Source organism: Malurus melanocephalus, unplaced genomic scaffold, assembly GCF_030028575.1.
Source record: "Malurus melanocephalus ecotype Western Australia unplaced genomic scaffold, MMel_1.1 scaffold_257, whole genome shotgun sequence".
NCBI lineage: Eukaryota > Metazoa > Chordata > Aves > Passeriformes > Maluridae > Malurus > Malurus melanocephalus.
In genome coordinates this window covers 501866-515614 of record NW_026623489.1, presented here as the reverse complement: position 1 = coordinate 515614, position 13749 = coordinate 501866, and the positions used below count along the sequence as shown (strand labels likewise).

The window sequence follows — 13749 nt, the reverse complement described above, 5'->3', positions numbered from 1 at the left end:
CAGCAGGGCGGAGTTGTGGCGAGCGGCGCGGCGGTGGCGCCGGCCCCTGGCCCTGACTCCGGCGGCGGCGGGGAGGAGCGGGCGCTGCCGCCCTGCAAGGCTTCCCGGCTGCGCCCTTTGCCCCGCTGCGGGGGAAACCGGGCGGCCGGGGAGAGAGAGCGGCGCACGCCGAGCTCGGGARGCGGCTACGGGGAGCGGAGCCCTGTCCCGGCTGCCGCGGGAGGCCGGAGGGAGGCGGGAGCCCAACGAGGAAAGCGAGGTACGAACTTAGCGGAGCGAGTGAGAAACTGCGGGGGAGCCTGCGGGGCGTCCTTCCGCGCGTTCCGGTGCTTTGTCACGGACAGATCATTTCACTCGAGATACACGACCGAGAGCTGCCTCAGTCACTGCAAACGCTGAAGTAGGAGCTGCAGCTCGGCGTCAGCAGACCCAGTAACGGCCATTCCCGGTACGGGCTCCACACACCCCCAGCTCACAGCCGCGGGTTGCTGTGTTTTTTCCTGCCCTGCAGTGTTCGCTGACTGCAGCTTTGGCCAAACTGCGATGAATGTATCATTTTACGTACAACACTTATTATCTGAAGTAAAAAAAAAAAAAAAAAAAAAAAAAAAAAAAAATTAGAAAAGCCTGCGATACAGAAGGAAAAATGTGGGGACAGGAGAAGGGTTTATGTGGGGACATGATCCAAAGCCATATTGAAAGCCATATGGAAGCAATGTCAAACTACGTAAGAAAGAAAAATAAAAATCTTCAAATTGTAATGTTATCTGAATGAAGTTGCATCACGGATGTTTCTGTTAGCTGGCKATACACCTTTGGACTAAGTCTACAATAACTTGACTTTGGTATTTCATAGTTATTAGGACTTTTTTCTTCTGCTTAGCTTTTGTRATTTCATATTGCAAGCAGCAGAATTAATTGTCTTGTGTAGTGGAATTAGGCATCTTCTTTCCAGGTGGGACGAGGATGCTGTAGCCATTACAGTGCTGGACAGTACCTTGAAGCACCTGCATTCCTTTTTTTTCTTCTCTGCTACAGACTTCCGCAGTGGAATCGGTTAAGTCAAACGCTGATCCTCTGAAGGTGCCCASTACCTGCTATGGATCAACTTGTGTGTTGATTTGGTATTCTCTAATAAGGAATTACAGTATTTCTTCACTCCACACAGATTCAGGGTAAAAACTTAACAGATTAGGAATGGCTTGGCTATTTGGCATTGAATGGAGTGATRGGAGCTTGTTAGCTTTTCAAGAGTGTTCCCTTGATTAAGTAGCATACATAATTTAAATACAGGATATACTCAAGCTTCGCTCCTTAATAAACAAAGTTCACCATTTCTGATTGTGTTAGTTAACTTCCATGCAAAAAATGCATATTAACATGGAACTATCTCCTGCAGCTGACTTTTTATCAGCCACCAAGTAGAATTCCTCGTGGTAGCTGGAAAGCTGCCTGTCAGAAAAGGACCTGGGGTTGCTGTTAAGACAGCTGGCTGAACACAAGCCAGAATTGTGCCCAGGTGGCCATGGCCAATGGCATCCTGACTCATATCCACAGTAGTGTGGCCAGTGGGACCAGGGAAGTAATTGTCCATCTGTACTCACTGGTGAGGCCAGTTCACTTCTCAGGTACTATGCTCAGTTTTGAGCTCATGAGAAGAAAGACATTGAGGCATTGGAGAGTGTTCAGAGAAGGGCAAGAGAGCTGGTGAAAGATCATTGTAAGTATTATAATGGAGTGGCTGAAGAAGTATAGCCAGGAGAAGAGGAGGCTTAGGGAGACCTTAACTCTACAATTATGTGAAAGGAGGTTATAGTTAGGTGGGAATTGGCCTCTTCTCCCACATAACAAGTGATAGGATGACAGTTAAGTGGCCTCAAGTTGCTCCAGGGGAGGTTTAGATTGGATCTTAGGAAAGTTTTCTTCACTGTAAGGGTTGTYAAGCATTGGAACAGGCTCTCCTGAGAAGTGATGAAGTCACCATCCCTGATAGTGCTCAAAAAATATGTACATGTAGTGCTTAGGGAGATTGTTTAGTGGTGAGCCTGGCAGTCTTAGGTTAATGGTTGGATTTGGTGATCTTKGAGGTCTTTATCAACYTWAATGATTCTACTGTTGAAGACTTGYTTATAGCTAAAGTAMAATAATTAGTTCATTCTATACTTACAGAAGCTTTGGTACACTTATTAGACATCTCTCTCACTGCTTAAGCTTTCAAAGTGTCGGACACTAAGTAAATCTACTAGAAGACTTTCAGAGAAGCTATGCTGATTTGTGAGGGAGTTTACTTATTCTGTAGCCTAAGTAAAGTTAAAATTATTGGAGTTGCTTTTCTTCTTTTTTAACTGAAATCCCTTACAATAGTATTTCCACTCTCACTTGTGAATTGTAAAGTGCAATTGCTTCTGCCTTGCTTTTTTTTGTGAGCTAGTTCAGCTGCACACAGCCAAGCCAAGAACTGACTAGCACAGCTGTGCTCCTTTAAAACAACAGACAATAATTTCTTTTCCCACAAATTGCCAAGGATTCATGAATCCATGCTTTTTTTTTACTTTTTGCACTTGTGCACTTAACTTGCAATTAAATTGTTTGTTCAGAAGTGGCAAYAAAATTTCTAAACCCATAAATTAAAAAGGAACACTTGAGTTGATGTGTAGTCCTCAGTGTGGAGTTTGAAATCGATATGCTACTTAAATAGAAGCAGACTTTCCCTGAAGTGGAGTTCTGGGGTTTTGTGCATGTTAGCTGACAGGAATTGTCACAGTTGTGATTAAGCAGATTTATGTTTATCACAGGTTTATGTATCATCTTACTTKGCTACTTAATTTTTTTCTAGGATAAATGGGTGTGTACGACTTTTCTCCCGATCTAAAGCGGTTCCATGTCTTGTTTGGTAAGTTTATATGTAAAAATTAATACCTTAATATGAAAAGCCCTGGTGAAATGTCTTGCTTGAGGGGATGTCCACAGTGCTGAGATGTTTGAACTTTGTTGTGTCAACTTTTGGTGAAGGAGACTTCGTCTCTTCTCTCTTGGTCTTCCATGTATGTGCTTTACTCTGTTTCTTAACTCCTTGATTAATTGACTTGTGGCAGAAGACTTTCTGAACTCCTGCTTATAGGAGTACTTTTTWATGTTTTCCCACTGCTGTATTTAGTAAGTTGTAGCAACTCTCCCAACATTCACTTGTTCCTGTTCTCAAGGACTGCTCCTGTATTCTGCGTACACCMGTTGAATCAATCAGACCAGAAGAGCTATCTCAAAGCAGCATCAATGAATGCCTGGTAAGAAGAAAATAGGAACTTTAATTCCCAAGGTTAAATATGAAGCCAGGTTATTAAAAATAACCACATTACGGAGTACAACCTAAAATGTAGACAGCAAAAATAACCGGAGTACTTTGGGGCTTCCACTTTGGAAGACTATAGGTAACTAAATGTTAATCTTGTGCCACTTTTAAAACAAACACACTCACACAAAACCTGTAACTCATAACACTAAGTCACAATAATGGTAAAAGTACCAGGTTGAATGTTCTTTGAGTACTGGACTTTAGCATTAATAATATTTTTGCATTAATTTAAAAAATATAAACTATTAAAAATTACATAGTCATTTTGAGAACCGTTTCTTCTCTCTGTTAGGCTGATTCTGATCTAGCCTGGATTCCTCCATCTGCAGGAAGGAATGAAATGGTATTTTGCTCTTCTAATGTCTCTCATTATGAACTCCAGCTGGAAATAGGTAACATAAATGTAACTTAAAATATCTGKTTTTCCTGCTATTAATAGTTTATTGCTAACTGCAGTTAAATATTAAATTTGGAAAATGTAGGACTATTCTTATGTCTCCTTAGTTGAGAAAAGCGCAGAGTATTGCTCATATTTTGGTAATTGCTTATTTCAAGATATAAGACAAATTGACAATTATCTGAAATTGTCTCTTGATGTTTGTGCATGTATATGTCAGTTTTCAAAATTTGTGGTATGTGACAATAAATACAGCACTAAGTAACAACATTTCTTATAACTTGGCTACCCAGGTTGATTGTTTATGTCMATATGCATSCTARGTGTTGTTCATTTAGATGTATAATTGATGCTGACATATGTTTAAACACTTTTAGTTCTCAAAATAGCAGACCCATGCTTCAACTAATTTGTTGCATATATTTTGCTACAACCACTTAAGGTCTTGACATTCTGAAAGAAAAGGACACACATCAATTCCAATTTTAAAACTGGAAAACGATCTCTATATATGAAAGAAACCATGTGATGGATTATTATATTTTCCAATGGTAAGGCAGCCATTTCTGGTTTCAGGGAGGAGGTTCAACAACTTAACATCAGTCTACCTTGCACGGCACACACCTACGGACATGCAAGTTGCTGTAAGGATCACAGACCTAGAAAACTGCTCTGAAGAGCACTTGAAAGCCTTACAGGTAAAGGAACAGCATTTCTGCACAAAGCCTGATGAAGACAGTGAGGAATACATTTGCGATTACTGAACAGAGGTAGTCTTTGTTTGCACTGGCTCATTTCAGTCAAGTTTTTTTTTCCAAAGGAATAGAAGAATATAATAAACACAATCCATGTGTAAATTTGAGAGTTGTATTCTGAAGACAGCAGCTGACAATTGCTTTAGAAATACTTCTGTAATTGTGCAACTKACTTGAAACAAGTTCTGTACTCTTATTTAACACCAGAAGTTTGGACTATGAACAAACTAGATTTATTTCAGACAAATGCAATTATGGGCAAGATATTTACATTTCTGTTGCAGGCTAGGGAATATCACCTGCAATTTTGTATAAATGCAAGGAAACAGTTTTCTTTACTGATTACTGATGTAGTTAATGCTCTTAGTAGGACTGCTGTCTCATGATTAACACATCCACTTTCATTTAATTCCATAGAATGAGGTGGTTTTATCACACTTTTTCCAGCATCCCAACATAATGACATTTTGGACAGTGTTTACAGCTGGAAGCTGGCTTTGGGTCATCTCCCCATTCATGGCCTATGGTAAGAACTGTTTAGCGCAATTTTGGAATAGGAAAAAGGGCTGATACAAGTTGGATTACATGTTYCATGAGAAGTTTTCCTTTAATCATSCCCYGTCTTGTAGGAAAAACAAACTTTCTCAAACCATTTGTTTAGAGAAGACAAAATTGATATTTGCATTGCATTAAATTCCACTTAGTCCTAGCACCCACCCTGTGAAGAATGGTAATTGGGAGATGTGKTTGATTTTATACAACTTCTGCTAATAGAAAACCTATCCACACGGAATACAGGTTGGGTATAGACTTCCAGTTATCAGAAGCATGATATGGGTGTGGTCTTTGCCTGATGGATGCATCAGTTGCAATAACTTCCTGTGGTGCACCAGAGTCAATACAAAGATGAGAGCACTGTGTACACTCATCAGGAGCAGCCAAGCATAGACAAGTAATTTAACAAGACTTGTTAGGCCTAGCTAGGTTTTTTTCACTTCCAGGTTCAGCTAGGCACCTGCTGAAGACTTACTTTCCTGAAGGAATGAGTGAAGCTTTGATAGGGAACATTCTGTTTGGCGCAATCAGAGGATTAAATTACATGCACCAGAATGGATATATTCACAGGTAGGAGAATGTCAATAGGTAAGAACCAGGTTATAGCATCTCACCTTAAGTATTGTCTCTTTCGTTTTCCTGTATACCTTCTGTCAGACAGTGTACGAGTAACAATTTTTTCAATAGTACAGCAGAACCAAGTTTGTAAAATTTTAACAGGAAATATATTTATACATTTCTTCAAGCCAGCTGTTACAGGAATTACACATCTGCCTGGATTTGTCTCTTTGAAGCAGAAGAAATCCAGAGTTATAAAAAAGGCTTCCTCAGTTTATGCCCCTTGCAGGGAAGCAGGGCCCTTCTCTGATTTCTGACGCTTTTATCCTGACCATCTCTCTTAACAGAGAGATGAACTCCACACTAACAACTTACTATAAGTCAATGAAATAGGAAGGCCTTCTGGTTCTCGTAGTGCTTTAAGTAATTCTTATAACTAAAATTTACCACTTTATGTTACAGGAATATTAAAGCTAGCCACATTCTGATTTCAGAGGATGGGCTGGTTTCTCTCTCTGGCCTAAGCAACCTCTACAGTTTAGTTAACAATGGACAGAAGTCAAAGGTGGTATATGATTTCCCCCAGTTTAGTACATCCGTGCTTCCTTGGCTGAGTCCTGAACTACTGAGACAGGTTAGTATAAATTACCCATAATTTTTCCTATTCAAAGGAAGAATTGGAATTGTGGCAGTATTAGTGCAGAACAAGTGGCAGCGCTCGATTTCCAGCTAAAGTCTCCTTGTAGAAGTTGAATGGAAGATGTTGAACTGACACTTTTGAAAGTACATGTATGTACTGGATTTTTAATTCTTCTAGAGGGAACCGGTTCTAGAGCTGTTGGTAAGGTGATGCTGTACTATGCCTGTTTACAAACCCTCCTGGAAACTACTACAGATCCTGAAACTTGTGTTCTGTACAACCATGAGATTTCTGAAAAGAGCCTGAGGTTTCACAATTTAATTGCTTCAGTACTGTGTAGATTATGGGGTACTAGAATCTTGTTTTGAAGCAGGCACTTGTATTCTTGTYGGCACACTCAATGGCAGCAGTGATCAGTAGTGTTTTCTTTCTCTCACAGGATCTGTCTGGCTATAACATGAAGTCTGACATTTACAGTGTGGGAATTACAGCATGTGAATTAGCCAATGGACATGTTCCATTTCAAGATATGCCTCGCACTCAGGTACACTGCTAAACTTTAGTTAAAAACATGCTGAGAATTTTTTTTTGTTTTACTCAGAGAAACCAGTGCGATTGCTACTGAAATAGTGGCTGCTTTTTGTTACTTCAAATATGCATGCTGCTTCCTAGAACAAATAATTCTTCCCTCCCTATTCCTTCCTACTAGATGCTGTTGCAAAAGCTGAAAGGTCCCACATACTGTCCTTGGGATATAAATACCTTTCCCCGGGGGGAATCCAGGATGAAGAATTCCCGGTCAGGTGTTGATTCTGGAATTGGTGAGAGCATGACACGAACAATGACCAGTGAAAGACTACCAATGCCCTTTTCCAAAACATTTTCRCCTGCTTTCCTCAACTTGGTAGAACTTTGCTTGCAACAGGACCCTGAGAAAAGGTAATGTTTTGGCGAAAACTGATGTTTTTGTCACTTTGATCTGAGACAAAGTATAGCCCACAGGTTAGGATACAGTAGTTAGTTGAATTCTGTTATAGTCAGAATTTCAGACCAGATGTACTATGTAAAACAATGCACTTACATTTGGTTTTGTAATTTATGAATTATCTTGTCTGATAAAGGAATCAAACTTTTAAAGTCATTTGACCCGACTTCCTTGTAATATGAATGTGCTTTGTAACAAGTAAGATTAACTATCAAACATGTACTTTAKCCAAGAAAAAAAACCTAGAAATCTGAAATACATGTTTTCAGTTCAATGTGTCTTTTGAATGAGGCCTTAAATTTCTTGTTAAACAGAAATGTGAAAAAGCTTTTAAAAACAGATTTCTTCAGTAGTTCTTTCACTATAAATTGAGGCATAGAATGTAGGAATTGCGTGCTGCTTTACTTATTCTTTACATTTGTCCTGTTGATGAAAAACCACAGGGCTTAAATTGATTTGTCAGTCTGGCCCATTATCCAAATGCAGTATTTTCCTTTCCAAACATAATTATATTGTTCATTTTATTATTCAGGCCATCAGCAAGCAGTTTGCTTTCGCATACGTTCTTCAAACAGGTGAGTTTACTACATTTTGTTAAATGACACAGCTATAACCTAAATAAACCACAAAAAGAGCTAGATTAAAAAATAATGAAGTTACCTTGAGCCAAAAAGCATTCTGTAACAGCATGCCTGCTGCAGACTAATTTTTTTAACAAAATTATATTGATAGAGTATAGGAAGTATAAGATGAACCCATTTCCCCATTGATGAAGTTGGTTTAACTTAACTAAAGGCTGCCTGACTAATAAGAAAAATAGTTAATATTGTTAATTTAAAGCAGACCTGCACAGATGATTTAATTAGTATTGAAAGACTAAGAGAGTGGGGAAAGCAAAACCTCTCATCCTGTTACTTTCAATATTGTAACATGCAAGAACATGGCTCTGATTTCACATGCTTATAATGAAGTCAGTTGCAAAGTTATGGAGACTTTTATGTGCAGCCCTATTTTAACTTTTTTTCCTTTCCAGATAAAAGAACAAACACAGAATTCACTACTGTCTCTATTACCACCTCCTATTCAAAATAACAGATCAGAGTTTTTGGCACTGCCCTCAGCAGCAGTTGAGACTGAACTTGGACGTATTGCTACAAATCAAGATGATACAGACTGGGAATTCTGAATAAATACCAAACAGTGATACCTCTCAAATGTTTCATAGAAGGAAAATGTGATTTATATTTGCTGCTTTTATATGGTTAAAATACAGTTAGACCAAGTATACTTGAAATGCCATGAAATGGCTCTATTTCATTAACTTCCTCTTGGCATCACAAAATGCAGCATGCCTCACTCTCAGACTGCAAGGAAAACTGTGTATAAAGAATGCCTGAGTGCTTGCTTCTCTCTTTCAAAGTCTTTCTGAACAAGAGAGTCCCTGCTGTAATCTTATTCTGTACTGTATTATCAGCTCATATTACTGCAGTCCACATACCTTTCTGAATTCAGGCCAGGGATTTGTCTGTGATCTTGCTTAAACATCTATTTGTCTTTTCATTATGACCCAAATCATTTTAGTAAGGAGAAATCCTCCATTTCCAAGTTGAAATGTGAAATTACATAAATTAGTTGCTTATGTAAATAAATGTTTCTCTCTCAAAAGACATTTTGCTCACTTCACATGCTGTCATATTTGCCAAAAGTTAGTTATGCATAATTTTTCATGTGGTTTTAATACTGCATGTTTCCCAAAGAGGTTAAGCTGCTTGGAAGGCTCATGTTCTTGCATYTGTCTACATTCTTAGTACAAATCTGGGCTTTTGCACCTCTGTTTATTGTTATGTCATTTTAGCAGTTAATCTGAGGACTTCTTACTATGCAGAATAAGTCTCAAGTTTTAGCAGGTACAGGTTAATTTTGAGGAGTCACATTAAATAATCTAAAGTTACTGTACATATTTTTATTTATACTGTATTCTTGTTCACCACCTGAATTTACCAGAACCTAAAACTGTTTTCTCAGAAGAAAAGGCAACATGCTTTAAGCTTCAGTGGCATTGTTGCTTGCAAACAAGCCTCTTCTGCAAGACAGATTTAAATTCCCAGGGATAGACTCAGCAGAAACCAACAACCCCCTAGGATCCAAGTGAATTTTTATCAGCATTTCATCTGAGTTTTCATCTGTTCTAAGTCAGATGAAAAGCTTTCTTCTCCCTACAGTTCAGTAAGTTCTTTYTTCTCATACTGTACCAGGGAACTCAAACTGAACAAAAGCAGCTTTCTTTTTTAAAACTGGGATATTCTCATCGTGTTGTAGCAAAAGCTGTGTCTCAAAGCCACTAATACTTTACTGATGGAAGAATGACTGTGGTAAAAAAGTATATATAGATATTTAATGGATATATTTTAAATTCTCAGCATAAACAGCATTCCATGTAAGTCTTTAAGTCTTCCATAGCTGAGCAGCCTATAGCCAACCTTGASAGTACCACTGTATTGACAGCAGCTTTGCCACAAGATCTTGAAGACCAAATGACTGAAATACAAGCCTGAGAGACATAAAATTCTAAATGACCACATAAAAATGATTCTACTCACTATGCTGTGAAGAGATCTCTGTACTTCTAACATGTAAAACTTAAGATGAAAAMCTTGTCAATAAACTTACCCTATCTGCCTCCATTTATATCTGTAATTCTTGGACTTCTGTTTTCACCGTAGTCCAGCCATACAAACAGCTTCTTGTTACTGCAGGAAAAAAATCATATTTTTGTCAATTATTAGGTAAGAAAATAGTTAACTAAACTAGAAAACKATTCTGATTTTAAAAATATTAGTAACTTTATTGTGTACTCTGGGAGAAGATACTATTTTCATGTGGACCCCATGTGTTTAATTCTTAACCATTACAAATTTGGAGTGTTTGCAAATCAAATATATTAGATAGCATCTACAAGTAAATTTTGACTAACAGTACATGTAAAAACCAAGTCAAGTGAAAACACATATGAAGTTCTACATATTTTAGTTACAGACCTGTGAATAAATATTAGTACTACGAAAAACTATAGAAAACTTCAGGCAGCTGAACTGCTGGTGTTTTYAAACTTCTCTTGCAACAAGTGCTGTAGGCTCTAAAGACAAACTTGTATACTACTGATAATGTCAGTACAAAGTCATTCAAACCACCTTGTGTTCCAGTGGAGTTACTTTGCTGCTCTCTCTTTCTGGGAAAAAAAAAAACAAACAAAAAAACCTGACTTCTAAACACTGTTCCAATTGCTGTAGTAATGTAACTTCTTAAGAAGAAAATCAAATACAATTTTTTAAAGTTGAAAAGTTTACAAGTTTTTACTCTTAGAACTACTGCTTGTCAACAACTAAGTCTTTTCAAACAAAAGCAATTAAGAGGCACTGTGACTTCTTAAAATAACCAGAAATAYTGGACTATAGTCCCTGGATTATATGTGCTGAAAGGTTTGGTATCATTTTGCTCATGAACTGTGATGCTGTCTATTAAGGAATAATTCCAAAATAAATACTAGTTAGGAAAGAGAATTTATAATCACATTATTAAGGTTTCAACTRCCTGTCACTGAAAAGGTGGTCTTGGAAACAAGTGTTCTGAAAATGTGAAAGTTTTGCTTACAGTTAGTTTTCAAAGTCTGAGATTCACGATCTGCMTTGTTAAGATGCAAGTTGCACAGACTTTCTATTCCAAGCTGACAGTTTTAAGCACAGTAGGTTGKTTTTTTTTTAAGAGCCATTGTTTACTCTTGCTCATACCACTGAGGTATGTTATCAGAATGTGAACTAGATCTAAACTTGGACTTGAACTTTCCAAGTATCTTACATTTCRGCTCCATATGATATATTTTCAAAGGAGCTTATAAAACTTACACATTTGCAAAATCTCATGGCCAATGAAACAAATCTATAGCCTGGTTAYTRTTGAAATAMTTRTGAAAACAACACAAATGGRTTTTTTGCTRCAACCTTTCTTTATGCTAGCATTTAGCACTATGTAAAATAAATAACTGTATAATACAAAACTTACGTTAATGGAAATGATTCTGAATATCTTCTCAATGCTGTTGAATGTCTCACTGTCTTGGTCTGATACCACAGCTGATATTCATAGTTTGTGAATGACTGAATGGATGAACACGGGAAAAAGTGTGATCTACTCAGAATCAACTTGATCTGATGCATGAATTATTCCCTTTAAAGAGTCTCAATGCAGTAAGTATCCTTTGAAGTGGGGAGTTTCTTCCACTTGCTGAATAGAGTYTTTTTTTAAATTACAGAGTTTTACCTTGCCTCTTGCTTTTCCCTACCCCTCTCCTTCTCTTCAAGTGCTATCAAAGTAGTTTTTAACCTAGAGGATGGGTAAAATTATGGGARAGCATTTGAAAACCATTGTTCTGAACCTCTTTTGACAAGAGGCAGGTACCTAAGTAGGTGACTTACATACCCAGCCTTAAATGGTATTAAGTGGCTTTACTAAAGTATATTAGCTTCTCTAATAAACCTCTGAAACAAGTAAGCTAGCAGCAATGACCTTCCTGATGACGGCCATCCCAGTCCTGAATCAATGAGGAAAAACTATTAAAATTCAGAAATATTACACATTATATCCAGCAAGAAAGACCACAAAGGACTAAGAGTAAGAACCATACTGTGAAATAAAACAATCTGATGTAGCACACAAGCAAAGACTCGAGGTTATAACAAAATAAAGCATTGGAAATGGAGGTAGTCTACTAATAACCTGGTAGCAGAATAACAATTGGTATTTAACATAATTAAATCTATGCAGAAACTTGAGATAGGATGAAGGAAAGAATATTAGATTTAAACAGGTGCCTGTGGAAACTCCCAGATGAAAACAACTAGTTCTACTCTAGTTACATATATGTTTGTTTCTTATCCAAAAACTTCAAAAGTTCAGAAAAAATTCCCCAAAAGCCCATATGAAGTTAGCTGCCATCAAGTGGTGTTTTATTTTTAGATATGATTATAGAATACACCATTATTACTGGATTTATCTACATACCGAGATCCATGGAATTCATTTGTCCGCTCATGAAATCCATCTGCAATGGAGGAGAATGGATTGCTGGCAGGATGCAGAGGTTTTCCTCTGTTTTGTCAAAATTTACATGACATATGGGTCAAGAGTATCAATGCTGAGTTTATCTACCACATTTTATTTTCAAAGTTCGTCTATGCCACATTGTGGTATCAGTTATCTAATTCTCATGCTTCATGCAGTAAAAAGAAAAATACAGGCAGATTTCCTTTTGCCCATGTGAAATTGGAAAGCCAGTTATAGATAAGTTTAATTGTTTTCCTGGTTTGAGGTAGCTGTTGTTCTACAGTAGCTGATGGAGCTATCACAGACTTCTGGAATCATGTATTTGGCTGACTGTCACGCTCTTTTTTCTGCTCCACTTTCTGCTTCAAGTTTTCCTTATCATGGGAGAACACATAATTTTGAATCCTTGGATCCTGCAGCATATGATATTTAAAAAGGTGGTTCAGCATACTTTCCATGATTTTTCTTTACAACATTRCTAGATTTCCTCAAACTATTTTTGAGGTCAAAGTGGTTTGTTTTTCCTTCTTAAATAGCATATTTATTAATATTTGACCCAGATGTTGGTGGCATGGCGATGCACATTTCTCTACATTACTTGTCTTTTGACTTCCAGTCAGAATTTTTGGGCAACTTTTCTTTTTCCTTATGCTGGACTTCTAAAACGACATTGAAATGACATTTTGGGTAATTTGCCATAAAGGTGAGCCATGGCCTGCAAAGGTGCTCTGCTTGATTATCAGCATCACAAGCATTTAAAATGGGAGAATTTTAGTGTTTCAGATTTTGTTCTTTCTCTTCTACCATGAGACCTTTTAACAATTTCAAATTTACTACTACTTCATTTTTTTTCCCTTGGTTTGTTTTGGCTTTTTTTTTGTTTGTTTGTTTTTTGTTGTTGTTGTTGTTGTCGCTGTTGTGAGTTTTGGTTTGAATGTTGTTTGCTGGGGTGAGGAGGGGCAGAGGGGTGTCTCCCCAAGTACATTAATACATTAATCTATTTTTATTGTGGAGGTTAACTACTACATCTGGCACTGGGTGTGGATAGGAAGATCTTGCTTTTTGTCTCTTTATCACTGTTAGAGTCCTGCCTCTATCCACCTGAAAAACCGTGCTCTCTTCCTTTTTACTGTACAGGGAAATGGTACGGGGAATTCTCAGCTAGGGAGAGCTCTACAACTTTCACCGTTTGAAGAAAAAGTTACATAAAAAATAAAAGAATTGTTAAAGCTAACAGCGCGGTTCACGTGTAGGAGGACATTTTTTGATTTTGACCGTATTTTTGGTTTCCCGTTGGGATCGAAGGGCCGCAATCACCGCTTCCCTCAGGCCGAGCCCGCCAGCGCCCCGTGACGGCCGCAGGGCGGGAAAACGCCTGAGGGCTGAGGGGAGCGGGGCTGAGGGGGG

At 38.0% G+C, this 13749-nt stretch overlaps 1 protein-coding gene across 2 annotated transcripts; it reads left to right on the top strand.

The window, feature by feature from the left end:
* Positions 1 to 2: 2 nt before the first annotated feature.
* On the top strand, positions 3 to 10524 carry STRADB (STE20 related adaptor beta). Of its 2 annotated transcripts, none has more exons than XM_057375752.1 (12): positions 3 to 259; positions 2837 to 2893; positions 3204 to 3284; positions 3645 to 3744; positions 4326 to 4447; positions 4952 to 5030; positions 5506 to 5629; positions 6080 to 6251; positions 6697 to 6801; positions 6967 to 7196; positions 7775 to 7817; positions 8276 to 10524. In XM_057375752.1, the coding sequence occupies exons 2-12, from the start codon at positions 2882 to 2884 to the stop codon at positions 8426 to 8428; spliced, it is 1221 nt and encodes a 406-aa protein (XP_057231735.1). In that variant the 5' UTR covers positions 3 to 259; positions 2837 to 2881; the 3' UTR covers positions 8429 to 10524. The 2 variants fall into 2 exon arrangements, with proteins under 2 accessions (XP_057231735.1, XP_057231734.1); XM_057375751.1 differs by having other exon boundaries at positions 4922 to 5030.
* Positions 10525 to 13749: the final 3225 nt, after the last annotated feature.